This window comes from Alligator sinensis, unplaced genomic scaffold, assembly GCF_000455745.1.
Source record: "Alligator sinensis unplaced genomic scaffold, ASM45574v1 scaffold653_1, whole genome shotgun sequence".
Lineage (NCBI taxonomy): Eukaryota > Metazoa > Chordata > Crocodylia > Alligatoridae > Alligator > Alligator sinensis.
Window position 1 is genome coordinate 628,736 of NW_005842498.1, and position 18,463 is coordinate 647,198.

An 18,463-nucleotide genomic window follows, 5' to 3' on the forward strand; every position below is an offset into this window, starting at 1 on the left:
GGGTGCCCAGAACTGGACACAGTACTCCAGCTGGCCTGACCAGTGTCGCGTAGAGGGGGAGGATCACCTCCTTGGTCCTACTTGAGATGCACGATAAGGTCCGGTTAGCCCTGCCGATCGTGACCTTGCATTGTCGGCCCATGTTCATCTTGGAATCAATGATGACTCCAAGATCCCTTTCAGCCTCTGTGCTCTCAAGAAGGGAGTTTCCCATCTTATAAGTGTGCTGCTGGTTACTACTGCCCAAGTGCAGCACCCTGCACTTGTCAGTATTGAAACACATCCTGTTTTTGTTAGCCCACCCCCGCAACCTATCCAGGTCTTTCTGCAGTCTTTCCCTCCCTGCTAACATGCCCACCTCACCCCAAATGTTGGTATCATCAGCAAATTTGAACAGGTTGCTTTTCACCCCGTTGTCCAAATCGCTGATAAAGAAATTGAACAGCACGGGCCCAAGGACCGAGCCCTGGGGGACTCCACTGCCCACTTCCCCCAAGGCCTGGAATAGATTCCCCCCAGAGGTGGTGCAAGCACCTACTCTGGACATTTTAAAGAAACATTTGGATGCTTATCTTGCTGGGATCCTTTGTCCCAGCTGACTTCCTGTGCCTTGGGCAGGGGGCTGGGCCCGATGATCTTACGAGGTCCCTTTGAGCCCTAATGTCTATGAAATCTATGTGGTGGTGGTGATTTTATTAAAAATAGGGGAAAGTAACAGCTGGACAAATTAATGTAATTTAATCTAATTTATAGGGATGTAAGGTTGGAAAGAAACCACCCAGCCATCCTATCCTCCCGCATTTTCAGGCAAGCATTTGTCCAAAAGCATCCTTTAGGTCATCCTTTCTGCTCCATCACACACACTACAGCTACAAAATACCTTCTTAAAAAGTATTTACATCTCTATAGCATACCAAGTGCTCTGAATGTTCAGGCTACTGTAAGGAAGGGAAATTGCTGGGTAAAATAAACACAGATGATTCTAAGTGGACCATGCTTCATGCTACAGAGAAGGTAAAAGACTCCCTGCTCCCCATCCCCCACCCACAACTCCACCCTGTGGTCCTTGTCATCCTGACCTGGAGAAACCCCCAAACTGATGACCAAGTTGGCCATAAGCATATAAGCAATACCCTACCAGTGTGGCTTTGTAGAGGTTTCCTAGTATTCCCAGTAGCAGCAGTCTCTTAACAATTAGCCATGGCTAATGTCCAGCACTTCAGAGGAAAGTGGAATGAAAACAAAAACCAGATGATGTGTGATTGAATTAATGGGACATATTCTAACCCAGGCAACTTCTTGTTCCCCAACCCACAATGGGATTAGTTTAAATGGGGTTGGGGGAGAACAGTATTGCCAGCCTCATGTGATTCAAGATTATGAGTTGAGCTCCAAGCTGCCATAGGATTGGCTTAAAAAATTAAGTGTCTCTGACCCCCCCACCCTGCTGTTTAGAGCACCCCACCTCAAGCTACTGTTTGAGCTCCTTGCATCACACCTTGCGCTCCCTTTCCCCATCTCAGTGGAGAATTTCTTGCTGCTTTCACTGGCTCTAATGGCAAGGAGTGTGTGTGTGGAGCGTGGATTTCCCCCACCTCTGTTTTCCACTAGACTCATAGATGTAGCCAGATTTTTTCTAGACAAAGGTACCAACATATCAAAGAAGCACTTTATGATTCCAGCCCTTCTCATCCAGGGTCTCTGCTGCCTCCAGTACTGTCAAGGCAGTGTAACTTGAGGCACTGGAGAACAAAGATCTTGGGTTCTGTTTCTGGTTTTCTCTCTTCTTTACAGGGGGTCACAGCTGTAGCATGAACACCGTGGTCTATAAGGACCCTGTGACCTTTTTATGTAAGAGCTGCAGTCTCCACCTCAGAGAATTGACCAAATTATGCTCTGGGTCATTTCTTTCTGATGACTAAAATTCCTGGTGCACTGTCAGATGGATGTAGGATTCTTTTTCACTTTCTGTCCTTAACTGCCACTCTTATATTTCTGTCAAGAGTGAAATTGTGCCTGCATGTCTTTTGGGTTGTTTTGTAAACCTTTGTAATCCTTCATGATGAGACTCCAGAGAAGGGAAAAGAGGGGCCAAAATGCATACTGACACCACAAATTACCAGTACACAATTAAATGATGTCTTCTTAGTAAGTTTTTGTTGTTTCTACTTTGCCCTCTCCCTTTCTCCCTTGTTCTAGTCCCCTCTGCAGTTCCTATGATGCACCAGGTGAGCCGCACCACCAGCAGCATCACACTTTCCTGGCCACAGCCCGACCAGCCCAATGGGATCATCCTGGACTATCAGCTGCGCTATTTTGACAAGGTGAGTGTGGGGAAGAAGGAAGGGATAGCTGCCATCCAGGGTGAGCATGGGGCAGGGAAAGGGAAACCTCTCTAGATGGGAAGTTCAGCTGGAAATGGAAAGGAGCAAGGGGAATGGGGACACTTCAGATGTAGAGAGAGAGGAAATGTGAGGAAAAGCTGAGACATGAAAGGCTCATATAACATTGCATCTCCCATCAGTGTTTTTCAGCTGAGTAAACTAGAGGACACAGGTCGACAGAGGAGAGATCATTGGCTTAGCCAGGAGCTCGGATAAAACCCACTTGGAGGAGCTTAGGGCTGCTGGATCCAGGTTATAACAGAGGGACCTGCAGTTCTCAAACTTTTCTCTATAAGGGGTCAGGCTCATTTCAACAGCAGTGGCACATCAAAGGAAAATCCCATAAGATATCTAGGCATCCCCTTCTCTGGCTGGATAGAAATCTCCAAGAACCCTTGTGGGGAGGAATGCTTGTCCCTTTGAGTTTCATCAGTGCTGCTGCGTAGATGGGCCTTAGAAGTTTGGAATGTGTTAGGTGAGGGCATAGGATAGTGTCAGGTCTTGCCTGCTGTTCATGAGGTGTTATTCCACCCATTGCAGGGTAGCACATGGGGCAGTGTGGTTATCCTCCACCCATGTCAATCATGTCTCCTAACTTGGAGCTTGGTGGATACAGTGGAAGGTGCTTGTAGGGTTGTTCATGCCAACTCCCCCTCCTCAGCTCTGCTTATCCCACTGGGACATGTATACACAATCATACATGACTGTTCCTTCCTCTAGCAGGGAGGGTCTCCTCCAGTACAGCTCCTTCTATTGTGCAGCACAGCATATGCTGTTGCATTGGATTCTGGGAGGGAGTTGGCTGAATACAGTGGTCACAGGAGGCAATGTTTCAGGACAGGTTGGAAGATTTTTTAAATGAATAGCATCTCATTATGGGAAAGTGTAACACCAAGTGTGACACCTGGGATTGGAGTGAGGAATGAGGCGCACTAGCAGAGCTATGTGGGAAGCCCATGGCTGGGATAGCAGGTGGCCACAGGGCAAGAACTATTTTGGGGAAGATTATACTTATTTCATGAGATGTGTTGAAGGTGGATGGGGTCTCACATTTGTCACCTCCACTGATCAGTGATTGGGTTTCAGGCAGAAGATGAAGATAACTCCTTCACTTTGACCAGTGAGACCAACATGGCAACCATCTCAAACCTGAGCCCAGGCAAGATCTATGCCTTCCAGGTGCGAGCTAAGACGTCTGTGGGTTATGGGCCATACAGTGGCAAGATGTATTTCCAAACCCTCATAGGAGGTGAGTGCTGCACCTGCGTATGTTTAGTTGTGCTAAGAGATTAGACAGTGATAGGGATGATCCTGCCTTGGGTGGCAGGGGATGGACTAGATGATCCACGGAGGTCCCTTCCAGCCCTGCTTCTCTATGACTCCGTGTTCCCAACCTCATGCCTGCAGGCACATGGCTCTGACCTGCACACACTTCTACCTGTGCCCAGTGGCTCATGTTCCCAACATCCCTCTGCCTTACATCCCTACTCACATTGTACACCTGTGTGCTTCTCTCTTTCAGGGTTACTTATCCCACACAAACCAAGACATATATTCATAGGCAAAACTCTGTGCTTGGCAGGGTTGCCCTCAATTCATGGATAGAACAATGTGTCACCTGGTGACAGCTCTGCGCCTGGGATCAAAGGAGCTGGGTCAGGATGACCTCTTTACATGTGCTCCAGCAAACTGAACAGATGAGGAAGAGTGGCAGAGGGACTCAGCCCAGGCACCAGACTTAGCTGACTGCTCCAGAGTCATCAGATCTGGGGCAAAGGCAGGAGAAATGGATGGAGGGAAGACAGGCTTTCCAGGAGAGGGAGGGAGGGAGATGAGCAAAGGAGGGAGCAGAGAGACTAAAGGAGGCGATGGGAGTACCAGTCCGAGGGTGGGGGAGGTATCAGGTTCCTACTTGTGGATTGGGAGTTGGAGCTGTTCTTTGGGTGAACAGGCAAGAAATGCTAACAGCCTGTGTCCTCTGCATGTGTGTCTCCCTTGCCAGGGGAGCGCTCAGAGATGGTTCAGGACCGACTGCCGCTGATCGTGGGCTCTGCGCTTGGTGGGCTAGCCTTCTTGGTAATTGCTGCCATTGCCATCCTTGCCATCATCTTCAAGAGGTGAATCCCTTAACCTGCTTGTGCCCAGCACCTGCACCCAAGTCCATGAAGCTTTCCTACCCGTCCCTTCCTGGCCCTACTCCAAGGGAAACCCAGTACTACTGTGCAGTCAACCAAGTGCCCTGTAAATCCTGTCTTGCTTTGCCCTTCCTCAAGCAAAAACCCCATCCATCTTTCCCCTCAGAGGGCCCAATCTGTTGGTAAAACCCCCATTGGGAAATGAATGGGGAACAACAGGGAGGCTAACAAGCAGTGATCACTGGATCTTGGCAGCCCAGAGATTGAAACGGCAGCCAAGAAAACTGGAGAAGGAATCTAGCAAACAGAGAAACTTCAGGGAGAAAGTATTAAAATCTGCTTATGTGGAAGGCAGCTGGGGAGCCCCAGAGTGCCATTAGCTAAGATTCAAGAGACTTGAGTTCATCTGAAAAAGTATACAAAATTGCACCCTCCATGGCAGCGTGGAGACTCGGTGTTAGTAATGTGGGTTAGAGAAAGCAATCCTCACTGCTGTACTCAAAAGAATGGGGCAGATAGACAGGAGTATAGAGTTGGTCACCATTTGCAAGGAAAAGAAAAGGAAAACAATAAGAAAAAATAGATGAGTTCTGGGCTGTGACACTGAGCCGTGGGAGCTTTTGAAAGGTGAAAAACAAGAACCCATCTACGTGTGCCCACTGAGATTCACCCAGATTTGAACTATGTTCTTAGACTCCCCACTGTGGGTTTCTATGTCTTTGGTCCTTTTTGTGCCTCCTGCAAAAAGGGATATTTTAGCTTCTCTTCCAGTTTATAGCAAAGTACGTGTATAGCTGCATAGTCTACTGTAGAAAACTAAACCTAGTTTTGCTTATTTCTTGCGGGGAGGGGGGGGGGGGGGGGGGGAATGTAAACGTTTAACATTTGTTTCTTTTGTGTTTTTTCTGGGAGTTTTTTCTTTTTGTTTGGGAGAGAAGAGAATTAGAAATGTTATATTACACTGTAGACTACTTTTGTATCTCTGAATTGTTAAAATATAATTTCATGTTACATTGGAAATATGTGATAATATGTGCACAACTCAATAAAGCATTTTTTTTTTTTTAAAAAGAAATTAGAATGAATTAATATGAGCCAAAACTGTCACTGGGGAGGCGACTAAAAGTATTCTATAAATATATCTGTAGAAGAAGAAATGCCATAGAAGAGTAGGTCCACTTAGACACGAGAGAAGTAATGAAATTAATAGTGGCTTGGAAATGGCTGATGTCTCAAACCATTGTTATTGTAAATGTCCTTTGGACATTTAGAAAAAAAAGAAGCCCTTGTAAAAATAGCTGTTAAAAGACCAGATTTATATCTAAAAAAAATACATGCATTATAAATATATATTACACAGTGAAAATGTCAATATACATTTTCTTGACAATATACAATTATTGCATGAGGGACTACCCATGTAACCTAACATTCATTTTTGAAATATGATGGAAAACTAGAGGGATATCAGAAGCCTAAGGAAAAAAGCAAATGTAAAACTGACCTTCAGAATTTGAAAGAACAATGAACGATCTTGTCAGTTATCATCCTGTAAGGCCAGTTTTTATCCTTGGGAAAATATCTGAGTACATTTCAAGAGAAAAATAACTCATGCACTTATGTAGCTTTTACAGAAACGTACAAAGTCAGCATCAATGTTATTGAATAATGGTGCACAAATATTTTTGCTTGATAGAATTACAGTTAGTGGATGGTTGAAGACATATTAATTATCTGTAGTTTAGTAAAGCAAACTGATACTGCCTTTCAAGAAATTGTACTCTCAGATTCCAGTGGGATTGGATAAAAGGAATGATGTGGATTGAAAACCGGCTAAAGAACTAGAACCCAAGGATGAGGATTAGCAGCACAGGCCTGTGTTTATGGGAATCTACATATTGGCATACTGTGGGGTTAGGCTTTGAGCCTGGTCTTATTTAATATGACCTAGGTGAGGTTGCAAAGTAGCATGGTAATGAAGTGGACAAGTTGGAAGGAGCTGTGAATGCCAGTGAAGACAGGAAAGTAATATAAAGCGACTTAAAGCAATTAGAAATATGAGCAGAAAGATAAGAAAATGAGTTGTAACTTGTAAAATTAATTTAAGACACCTGGGGAGGAAATGACCTGACACATACACATGCAGCAGGAAAAGGAAGCTTAAGAAGCAGCGATGTTGAAAAAGACAATAGAAAATCGAAATTAGATGCATCTTTGCAAGGAGTATGACAACTGCAAACAAGAGTCATCACAACATCATACAGCAGGGAGCTGGGAATTCCTGTCTGTCAGACTGTGTGTTCAGTTTGGAGTACCCCCTACCAGAAAAATAAGTGGTGGATGCAGGCCTGAGAAGAGGAATGGAACAAATAAGGAAAGGATATATGGGGAAAGGTCAGAACAATTACATCTATATAGCCTGAGCACATGATGACTAAGAGAAGAACAATTTGACAACTGTAAAACCATGGAGGGAAAGGAATTATCAAGGGTAGTGCTGGAGGAAATAACCTGCAATCATAGGATGAAATAAAGGGGAAGCTTTCCAAATAGTTGTCTTCATCTGTGGAATCATATCTCAGGGAGAAGGTAGAAGCTCTGTCACTTGTCATATGAAAACTAGGTTGGACCCAGCACCAATAAAAATAGTGACTTGTAGGAAACAATTTTGAATTGGGCAGTGGGCAGTCTGGAACCATAGTTTGTTTTTTCATTCCCTGACTTGATTGAGTCCTTGAGTCTGCCTTTCCACTGGAGAGCTCACCCCAGGCTCCTTGAAGGTACCTCTTCTGCTGTCCCTGACTTCCTCTTTCTTTGTGCCCTGCAGTAAGAGGCGAGAGACCCCATACACAGACCGCTTGCAGCAGTACATCAGTACACGAGGTAAGTGTTCTCCCAGGATAAGTAGTAGGGGTCTGTCTCTCTGCAGGGCTTGATCATACCTGTATCCATCTGGGCTTGGTTATGGTCATATTTTGGATGTCTCTTCTCCCTCACAGGACTTGGTGTGAAGTATTACATTGATCCCTCCACCTATGAAGACCCCAATGAGGCAATTCGGGAGTTTGCCAAGGAGATTGATGTTTCCTTCATCAAGATTGAGGAAGTCATTGGATCAGGTAACATGGGCAAGATGGCAAGCCCCAGGTTTTTGGCCCATAGTTTAGCAACTCTTGATGTGACTCAATGCACTGCTAACCTGCTGTGGGTGCCAAAACCACTCCTGCCTCCTGGCACACTGCATGGTTCAGTAGTTACCCTCTGTCTTGATTGGACTCTGCCTTAACATTAACACCTGCCTAGACTTCAGTCTTGGTCCAAACAAGCATCAGAGTCAGTGCTGAGAAGCCAAGTCACGTGCCCTCTTAGGCTCCGCTGTGTTCCAAACTGTTCTCTGATTTAAACGAGCATTGATCAAGAATTTTATTCTGCTGCAAACCCTTGAAGTAGTCATAGTCCCTGACAGTCCCTGGCATTTCCCTCTCTGAAATCTATCTGCTATGGCCCTGGCCCATCAAGAAAATCTAGGAGTGTTCCTCCCACCTCTCTCCAGCTATGCTTCTTCCCTCCACTGGCAGGAGAGTTCGGGGAGGTATGCTTTGGGCGCCTGAAGCCTCCAGGGAAGCGAGAATACACTGTAGCGATCAAAACCCTGAAGTCTGGTTACACAGATGAACAGCGGCGGGAGTTCCTGAGTGAAGCCAGCATCATGGGGCAGTTTGAGCACCCTAATGTCATCCGCCTGGAAGGTGTGGTCACCAAGAGCCGGCCCGTCATGATTGTGACCGAGTTCATGGAGAATGGATCGCTGGATTCTTTCCTCAGGGTACCACAAGCTGGGCTCTCTCTTTCACCCACCTTCACCTCTATCTGTGTCTGTCTGTCACCTCCATCCTTGCACCTGTCCATCTTCTTCCTCTGTGTCTGTCAGTCTCATGGCCAATATCCGGGGGGTGTGATGAAGATAAATGTTGAGTCTCTGACTAGATCATCTTATTGGCCAACACACTGAGAAACAAAGAAAAGCAGAGCTGGAAGGGACCTTCAGAGGTCATCTAGTCCAACATCCTGCCACAAACAGGATCATCCCTACCCATACCATCCTATAAAAATCCATTGCCTAACCTATTTATAAAACTATATGCCACAAGGCATAACACGCTACCCTGCCACAAGTAAGGCAGGGGGAACATGGTGGTCAGCGTCCTGCTGTTGCAAGGGCTCTTAAAATACACTTAAGAGATCCCTGGAAGAGGTCCCCACCCCCTCCTACAGAGAAGGGCAAAACCCCCCACAATCTGTACCAATCTGACCATGAGGTAAAATTCCTTCTTGACCCCAAATATGGTGATTGGAACAAAGCAACAAGACCCTCTAGCCAGGAACCTCTGGGCTTAAGCCCCAGCAGGATCATTGGCATACCCCCCAGTCTTGTTGGCTATAGCCAACACTCAATGCTTATGAGAGGCAAAACAACCCCTGATGTGCAGCCACAGGAGAGGAAAGCAATTCCTTCCCAGCCCCATGTGGCAACCAGCAAAGCCCAGAAGCATGGGAAGTACTCATAGGAAAGCATAGGCATAACTACTCCTAGATCACCCCTGACCAATCCTTGTCTAACCTCTTCTTGAACACCTCCAGGGATGGGGAGTCCATAGCTTTCCCAGGCAGTCTGTTCCACTGCCTGACTGTTCTGACAGTTATGTTTTTCTGATATCCAATCTGAATCTACTTTGCTGCAAATTCAAGCCATGGGTCTGCATTCTGATCTCTGCAGCATGAGAGCAAAAGTGTTTCCCTTCATTTTATGGCAGATTTTCAGGTATTTTGAAGACTGCTATCATGTCTCTTAAGTGCCTTTTCTACAAACTGAACATGCCTAGCTCCTTCAACCTCTTCTCATACAACTTGCCTTCCAAGCCCTTTATTATTTTTGTTATCCATCACTGGACCCTTCCTAACTTCTGCATGTCCTTTTTAAAATGCAGAGCCAAAAATTTCACAGTACACTAAATGAGGCTTAACCAGTGCCAAGTAAAGAGGCACTATAACATCCTTCTATTGAAACAACTCCAAACTGCATTCATTTTTTCATAGAATCATAGAAAATTAGTCCAACCCCCTGCTCAAAGCAGGACCAGCCCCAACTAGATCAAGCCAGCCAAGGCAAGAGCTGGGTGTTAAAAACCTCCAAAGATGGAGGATGGAGATTCCACAACCTCTCTGGGTAACCTGTTCCAATGCTTTACTACCTTCCTTGTGAAATGTTTTTTTTTTCCTAATATCTAACCTAAACTTCCCTTGCTGCAACTTGAGACTATGGCTCTTTGTTCTGGCATCTGCTACCACTAAGAATAGTCTAGCTCCATCATCTTTGGAACACCCCACCTCAGGTAGTGGAAGGCAGTTATTAAATCCCTCCCCTCATGACTTTTTTCCAGACTAAATAAATCCAGTTCCCACAGCCTCTCCTCATAGGTCATGTTCCCCAGCCCTCTAAGCATTTTTGTTGCCCTGCATTGGAGTCTCTCCAATTTGTCCACAACCTTTCTGTAATGGAGGGCCCAACAATGGACACTGTACTCCAGGTGTGGCCTCTGGGAATAATCACTCCCCTCGATCTGGTGTTATCACTCCTACTAATATAGCCCAATATGCTGTTAGCCTTCTTCACGACAAGTGTTGGCTTCTATCCATCTTATTGTACACTGTAACCCCCCCGGTCCTTTTCCACAGAGCTGCTTTTAAACAGAGAGCCCCCAGCCTGTACTGCTACATAGGATTGTTCCGTCCTAAGTGTAGGACTTTGCATTTGTTTTTAATGAACTTCATGAAATGTCTTTTGGTCCAGTCTTCCAATTTGCCTAGATACCTCTGAATCCTAGCCCAATCCTCCAGCATTTCAACTCTTCCACCCAGCTTGATGCCATCCTCAATTTGCTGAGGGTGCACTCCATCCCATCTTCCAAGTTGATGATGATATTGAACAAAACCTGCCCCAGGAACAATCCCTGGGGCATTCCACTTGGTACGAGCTGCCAACTAGATATTGAACCATTGATTATTACTGTTTGACCCTGATGATCCAGCCAGTTTTCTGTCCACCTCACAGTCCATTCATCCAACCTGTACTTCCTTAGCTTGCTTGCGAGAATGCTGTGGAAGACCGTACCAAAAGCCTTGCTAAAGGCTTTTGTGCAGTTACATCACACTGCAGACTCATATTGAGTCTGGATCCTTCTCTGTAGTGCTATCATCCAGTTAGGTATCACCCATTTTGTATTGTGCTTTGATTATTCTTCCTGAGGTGTAGCTCCTTGCATTTTTCAGCATGGAACTTCATCATATTAGCTCCAGCCCAGCTTTCCAACCTGTCAAGATTCTTCTGAATTGCTCTCTTGTCCTCCAAAGTTTTTTCAGTCCTTCCCTGTTTATTATCATCTGCAAACTTGCCCAAGAAGCTTTCTATGCCAGCATCCAAGCCATCAATAAAGACATAGAGCAGCACTGGGCCCAGGAAAAACCCCTGTGGGATTCCACTCAAAACTTGCCATTCTGACATGGATCTATTTATAATTATCTTTTGCTTGTGGCTATTGAGCCAGTTGTCCCTCCACCTTATAAAAGTCTTGTCTAGCACACATTTTTCTTACTTCTCTTATTTGTTTATATGAAAGTCAAATGAGACTGTCAAAAGCCTTGTTGAAGCCCAGATACACCATCTCCACTGCATTCCCTTCATCCACTCAAGTAGTTACTTTGTTGAAGAAGAAGATCAGGTTTATTTGATACAATTGGTTCCTAGTAAATCCATGTTGGCTGCCTGTGATCAGCCTTTCCTCATCCAGATTCTTGTAAATACACTCCCTTATAATCTGCTCCAGTAACTTCCCAGGCCTTAAGATCCTCCTTTTTGCCTTCTTTAAAGAAGGGAACTATGTTGGTCCTTTCTCAGTCCTCTTGTACCTCACCCATCTCCCACAACTGCACAAATATTAGTGCCAAGGGTTCTGAGATTTCCTTCGCTAGTCACTGCACTACCCTGGGATGAAGTCCATCAGGCCTGTGAAAACACCGTAGTCCAAGAGACCCTCCTTAGTTCAGAAAAATATCATATTCAGCCTGAATTATTCCTATTTGCTAGTGCCTACTGTTATTCTAAACTGTCTTTGCACACACTCTCCCAGTGTGGTAGCTTTCAAGCTGCCTTCCATAGGACACTTTCAGCCCCATGAAACCCCATCTCATCAAAATGGTAGGACTTCTTTCTTTCTTTAAACTGTAAAGTTTCCAGTCAGTTATAGCCCGTTCTGGACTGTTAAGAGTTTCCAGAGGTTTTTTTTTTCCTTGACTGAATTTATGACCCACCCCCCACCTTCCCCTCCCCACTAACCTGAGCACATGTACTTTTCTGCTTTTGGTGTGGCTGCATCACCTCTTTATTGAGATTATTTGCCATTAATCCTATCACAGTCAGATGCACAGGCTTTGCTAGATTTGGAAGGGCATGGAGGGTTGGAGCCCGGCTATATAGACCAGATGAGAATAGCAGCCCTCAGAGGAGTATTTTGCCATGTCACCAGGGTATCTCGCTGACATGGAGGGGAGCACACACTGAGCCTCAGCAGCTAGGAGTTGCTGTTTGCCCAAGAGCTCTCTCTTCAGAAGTGGGGAGTCTCATGTGATACCACTTGTGAGCCTCTTACTTCTTCTTGGTGTCTGTTTTGTCCCTGCAAGTTTTGACTGAACTTAGCCATACATTGCTTTCTTACTGCACATACCCCCTTCTCAATCTCCCTGGTCATTGCTTCTCTTTACTGGAGAAGAGCTGCATATCCAGTGCCTGTGAAGGCCTGAAACTCTTCGTGTCCTTGTGCATCTCTCTCCCCACCTGCAGCAAAAGGAAGGGCAGTTCAGTGTACTACAGCTGGTGGGTATGCTGCGGGGGATTGCGGCTGGCATGCGTTACCTCTCTGACATGAACTATGTGCATCGCGACCTGGCTGCCCGCAACATCCTGGTCAACAGCAACTTGGTGTGCAAGGTGTCAGACTTTGGTTTGTCCCGCTTCTTGGAAGATGATGCCTCAAATCCCACCTATACTGGAGCCCTGGTGAGTGATGGGTGGTGAGTGATTCAAGGTCTCCTTTTCCAGCTGCACTACACAGACCTATCATGTTTGCACAATTAGTTCCGTGTAATAGACCTGGAGGTGCATGCCCAACCTGCAGAACTCGCAATAGGTCATGGACACCAGGCAAGGGGTACAAAGCTTTTTGCTTCTACCATACCAGTTTCAACCCATCCTCCACCCTGGGGGAGCTGGAGAAATTGGTCCGTGGGATACCACCCTTCCCCCTTGGGTTCACCAGTTTCAATCCAGCCCAGACCAGTAGTAACCAACAGTCACAGCATTCTGATCACCTCTGCCAAATGAGCTGGAGAGGGTTCAGTGCAGTTTCTTGTGAGATAAAAGACAAGCCTCTTCAACTGCAGTTGGCATTAACTTGCCATTTGGCTGACCATCACAGCAGAAGGACCATAGATGGAAGAAATCACAGACTGAAATCCCCTCCTGCCTCAATTTTGGGGAGCATTAGGCTCTTGCTAGAGATAAAATACCTACTAAGAAGACCCCTAACAAGCAGCACCTAAACCAGCCGTGGCACATGAAGATCTGACACATCCCTGTATCCGCTGCAAGAGAACTCAAACAGGGGCAGGGGGCTTTGTCTGCCTCACAGGGAGCAAAGGCCAAATGAGGAGCCAGCAGCTGAGGGGGGAGACAGAAGTTGGGGTCATGTGGTCTGAGCAGGGCCAGGAGCAGGAGTGCTTGGCTATTCTATCAGGTAGGGGGGTTAGGTGGGAAGAGGAAGGAAATCAGGAGCGTGTCACCATGAACATGTGTCCCTGGGATAGAGGAGGAGAAAGAGGGGCTGGAATGTTCAAAGGAGTCCGGCGTCTTCATGTGTCCAACTCCAATTGACTTACAATGGGAGTCATTCCCTCATAACCCTAAGAGAAATCCAGCCATTGGGGCAAAACACCATTGGGCAGTAGGATTGATTCTGTTCCTGGTCATGTCAACAGGATGAGGTAGGGCCCTAAGCATAACTTTAGCCAACACCAGATCAGTCAAGAGCTGGCCCCCCATATATTGGGACAGGCTGACCTCAAATGACTGTCTCCATGCCTCACTGACCATCTGCTTTCTCTCTCCCATCTCCTTTCTCTCTCCCATTGCTCTTCAGGGTGGCAAGATCCCTATTCGCTGGACTGCCCCTGAAGCCATCCAGTACCGCAAGTTCACATCTTCTAGTGATGTGTGGAGCTATGGCATCGTCATGTGGGAAGTGATGTCCTATGGTGAGAGGCCATACTGGGACATGTCCAACCAGGATGTAAGTTCTGGCAGATTGAGAAAGGTCTGCAGCAGGTCAGAAATGCCCTTCCTGCCCTACAGAGAGCACAGGTCCATGTGTGTGGCTGTGGCTGAAGCCTTTGTCCTGAAATGGTTCTCTCTTTCCTGCAGGTAATTAATGCCATTGACCAGGACTATCGCCTACCACCACCTCCTGACTGCCCCACTGTCTTGCACTTGCTCATGCTCGACTGCTGGCAAAAGGAGCGAATCCAGAGGCCCAAATTTGAGCAGATAGTCAGTGCTCTGGACAAGATGATCCGCAAGCCCTCTGCTCTCAAAGCCACTGGCACAGGGAGCAGCAGGTGAGACGGAGCCATGGGCAGGGGGCATGTAGGATGCAGGCTGGGACCATGAGCACTAGGCAAGATTTGGGGGGCCAGGGGTTGAATTTAAAGACAGAGATCAACTGGGAAGTAAAAAGTGGGAATGTAACCAGGGCCTGGTGCACTTTCCAGATGGGGCTGGGGGTGATCTCAGGATGAGGAGAGGTACCCAGCGGGAAGGGCTTACAGAGGAAAGGGAACCATCAGCTGACACCAGGATCTGCATGTTTCTTGCATCTGATATTTTCCCATCTGCGTTTCCCAGTCTGATGAAACCAGATGCAGGAGGTCAGCAGCGGGGAGGTCCCTGGGGGTGGATGCAGCCAGGATTAGATGGCTGCAGAGATGATGACGGAAACACGTCCTGCTGGCCCAGAGAGATTTTCCCATGGGTATAAAGCCTCGGCCCCATGCAGCACAGTCCATGGCTGGGGGAGGGGAGAGTTCAGAGTTGTGCTCAGTTTATTAAACATTGATATATAAAGAGATTTTTAGCCTGGGGCAGGCTCAAAGGGCAGAAAGACCAGAAGATCCCATCTGGAAATGTTGGGTTCTTTGGCCTTTGGCTACTGCTTCATCAGTGCTTTCTTTGATGGAGGATAGTGCTAGAGCTCTTAAGAACTGCTCTGTACTCTGTAGGTAGCTGCTTGCTGTTTATTTGAAAGGGTGCAGCCCGTGGATGGGTACTGGTCCTGCAGCTGGAGAGCTGCAGGGCTTTGATGGGGGATTACCTTCCATTTGCCCCATCTCACTGGTATGGGAAAGCCTCCACAGCCCTCAGCAAGCCAGCATATCAGGTTCTAGCAAGTGCTGAAGAGCCCAGGGCAACTGGGCATGCTTTCCCACGGGTCTCTGTGATTGGGTCTGGTGTGGAGGGAACCACTGAGGATTGAGCAGCATGGTCTGGATGTTTTTAGAGGGATAGGGAGTTGTTGACAATGTGGACACAGAACCCCAGGTAGGTGAGTACATAGCTGCGAAGACAGGGGTGCAGTGTATATCAGTGTCCATCCATGTTCCATATGGCTTTGGATTTGTCTTCCATCTCCCCTAGGCCACCTGAACGAAGTATTGTGGTTGGCTGATAGTTGTTGGCCACGATAACCTTGAGAACTCTCTTGCTTTGCAGGCCATCCCAGCCCCTGCTGAGCAACTCACCCCCAGACTTCCCTTCACTTACCAGTGCCCACGAATGGCTGGACGCCATCAAGATGGGCCGCTACAAGGAGAATTTTGACCAGGCTGGTCTGACCACATTTGACATCATCTCACGCATGACACTAGAGTAAGTAGAGCCAGCTTGGACACAGGGGGCACTGAGAATTCAGGGCTTTCCATGGAGGGCTGGGCAGGCAGAATAGGGAGCCCCTACAGGATCCCCTGCGGGGTCAGTCTAAAGGGAGAAGGAATCCAGGGGAGCTGGTTGTATTTTGAAGAAACTTTACTGAGGGTGCAGGAACAAACCATCCCGATATGCAGGAAGAATAGCAAATGTGGCAGGAGACCATTTTGGCTTAGCAGAGAACTCTTTGGTGATCTTAAACACAAAAAAGAAAGCTTACAAGAAGTGGAAGCTTGGACAGATGACTAGGGAGGAGTACAAAAGTCTTGCTCAGGTATGCAGGGATGAAATCAGGAAGGCCAAAGTACAATTCAAATTGTAGCTAGCAAGGGATGTAAAGGGTAACACGAAGGGTTTCTACAAGTATGTTAGCAACAAGAGGAAGATCAGGGAAAGTGTGGGTCCCTTACTGAATGGGGGAGGCAGCCTAGTGACAGACACTGAGGAAAAGGCTGAAGTACTCAGTGCCTCTTTTACTTCAGTCTTCACAGGCAAGGTCAGCTCCCAGACTACTGCACCGGGCAGCACAGTTTGTGGCAAAGGTGAACAGCCCTTAGTGGTGAAGGAACAGGTTAGGGACTATTTAGAAAAGCTGGACATGTACAGGTCCATGGGGCTGGGTGCAATGCATCTGAGGTGTAGAGGGAGTTGGCTAGTGTGATTGTAGAGCCTCTGGCCATTATCTTTGAATACTCAGAGTGATCAGGGGAGGTTGTCTGGAATGATTGCAAAAGGACAAATCTAGTGACCATCCTTAAAAAAAGGGAAGAAGGAGGATCCAGGGGAACGACAGACCAATCAGCCTCACCTCAGTCCTTGGAAAAATCATGGAGCAGGTCCTGAAGGAATCCATTTTAAGCACTTGGAGCAGAAGAAAGTGATCAGGAACAGTCAACATGGATTCAGCAAGAGCAAGTCAAGTCATGCCTGACCAATCTGATTGCCATGTATGATGAGAAGACTGGCTCTGTGGATGCGGGGAAAGCAGTGGATGTGATATACCTTGACTTTGGCAAGGCTTTTGATATGGTCTCCCACAGCATTCTTGCAAGCAAGCTAAGGAAGTATGGGTTGGATGAATGGACTGTAAGGTGGATAGAAAGCTGGGTGGATTCCTATTTTCAGTGGGTAGTGATCAATATCTCAAGGGCTAGTTGACGGCTGGTATCAAGTGGAGTGCCCCAGGGATCAGTCCTGGGACCTATTTTGTTCAATATCTTCATTAACTATCTGGAAGGTGGGATGGATTGCACCTTCAGCAAGTTCCTAGGTGACACCAAGCTGTGGGGAATAGTAGATGTGCTGGAAGGTAGAGCTAGGATTCAGAGTGACCTAGACAAACTGGATGATTGGGCCAAAAGAAATCTCATGAGGTTCAACAAGGACAAGTGCAAAGCCCTGCAATTAGGATGAAACAATCCCATGCACTGGTACAGGCTTGGGACCAACTGGCTAGGCAGCAGCTCTTCAGAAAAAGACCTGGGAGTTACAGTGAACAATAAACTGGATATGAGTCAACAGTGTACCCTTGTTGCTAAAAAGGCTAACAGCCTACTGGTCTGCATTAGTAGGAGCATTGCCAGGAGATTGAGATAAGTAACTATTCCCCTCTATTCTGCACTGGTGAGGCCACATCTGGAGTAATGTGTCCAGTTTTGGGCCCCCCACTACAGAAAGGGCATGGATAAGTCAGAGAGTTCAGTGGAAGACAACAAAAATGGTGATGGGGATGTGGCACATGACTTATGAGGAGAGGCTGAGGGAACTGGGCTTATTTAGTCTGGAGAAGAACAGATGGAGGGGGGATTTCATAGCAGGCTTTAACTACCTGAAGGGTGGTTCCAAAGAGGGTGGAGCTGGACTGTTCTCAGTGGTGACAAATGACAGAACAAGGAGCAATGGTCTCAAGTTGCAGCAAGGAAAGTCTAGTTTCGATATTAGGAAAAATCTTCTTACTAGGAGGGTGGTGAAGCACTGAAACAAGTTACCCAGTGAGGTGGTAGAATCTCCATTCTTGGAGGTTTTTAAGGCCTGGCTCAACAAAGCCCTGGCTGGAATGATCTAGTTAGGGATGGTCCTGCCTTGAGCAGGGGGTTGAGCTAGGTGACATCCTGAGGTTCCTTCAAACCCTCATTTTCTATGGTTCTATGATGCACATGGAGGATATTTGAGATAGCAGTCCTGAGAAAGGCCACACCCCAACATAACATTTTCTTAGGTCTTTTTTACACTCTGAGTAACTGCTGTGCATTTGTGACCAGCTTATGAGAGTTGCCTGATCCCATAGAGCACATGGGAGGGATCTGTGTTTCCACAAGACCCTTTTTCAGGTGTATTTGCACAATCATGGTGCTGCACAAGCAGTGCCGTAGCAATGAAGCTTGGCGCCCAGGACAAAGCCTGCAGTGGCAGCTTGCCCTCCCCCCACACACAGATCTGGGGGGCACATACCCCCCATGCTTACCCAGGAGTGCACACAGCAGCAGGAACTGCCCTTCTACTGTTCCCATGCCACCCCCCACCACCCCAGGTGAGCCACTTGCTCATGGCTCCATCCTGTGCCCCGCCCCGGCTGGGCAGTACCTATTGGCGCCCCTTTGCTTTGGTGCCCGGGGCAGTTGCCCCGCTTGCCTTGCCCCCACCCTTTGCTACGGCACTGTGCACAAGTGAGTTGGCATCAGTACATCCTGGATGACTTGGCTGCCCTTCCATGGTGCCTCAGTGAGAGAGTGCACCCACAAGACACTGAATGAAGCACATTAGCATGTGACTGGGTAGTGAACCTTGGTGGGGCTTCCTTTCATGCAGCCAAAACTAGTTCCGTAGGGACCGTATTTACCATGAAGAGAGTCCTG

General features: G+C 47.2%; 1 protein-coding gene across 2 annotated transcripts in view; it reads left to right on the top strand.

Moving 5' to 3' along the window:
* LOC102372078 (ephrin type-B receptor 5) overlaps positions 1-18,463 on the top strand; it is a 117,411-nt gene that overhangs the window by 97,946 nt on the left and 1,002 nt on the right. For both annotated transcript variants that reach the window (XM_006031329.3, XM_025212978.1), the window contains 10 exons: positions 2,200-2,324; positions 3,471-3,633; positions 4,387-4,501; positions 7,347-7,402; positions 7,519-7,638; positions 8,098-8,345; positions 12,417-12,632; positions 13,771-13,920; positions 14,052-14,245; positions 15,396-15,551. In XM_006031329.3, coding sequence (XP_006031391.1) covers positions 2,200-2,324; positions 3,471-3,633; positions 4,387-4,501; positions 7,347-7,402; positions 7,519-7,638; positions 8,098-8,345; positions 12,417-12,632; positions 13,771-13,920; positions 14,052-14,245; positions 15,396-15,551 — 1,543 coding nt within the window. The remainder of the gene's footprint in view (positions 1-2,199; positions 2,325-3,470; positions 3,634-4,386; positions 4,502-7,346; positions 7,403-7,518; positions 7,639-8,097; positions 8,346-12,416; positions 12,633-13,770; positions 13,921-14,051; positions 14,246-15,395; positions 15,552-18,463) is intronic.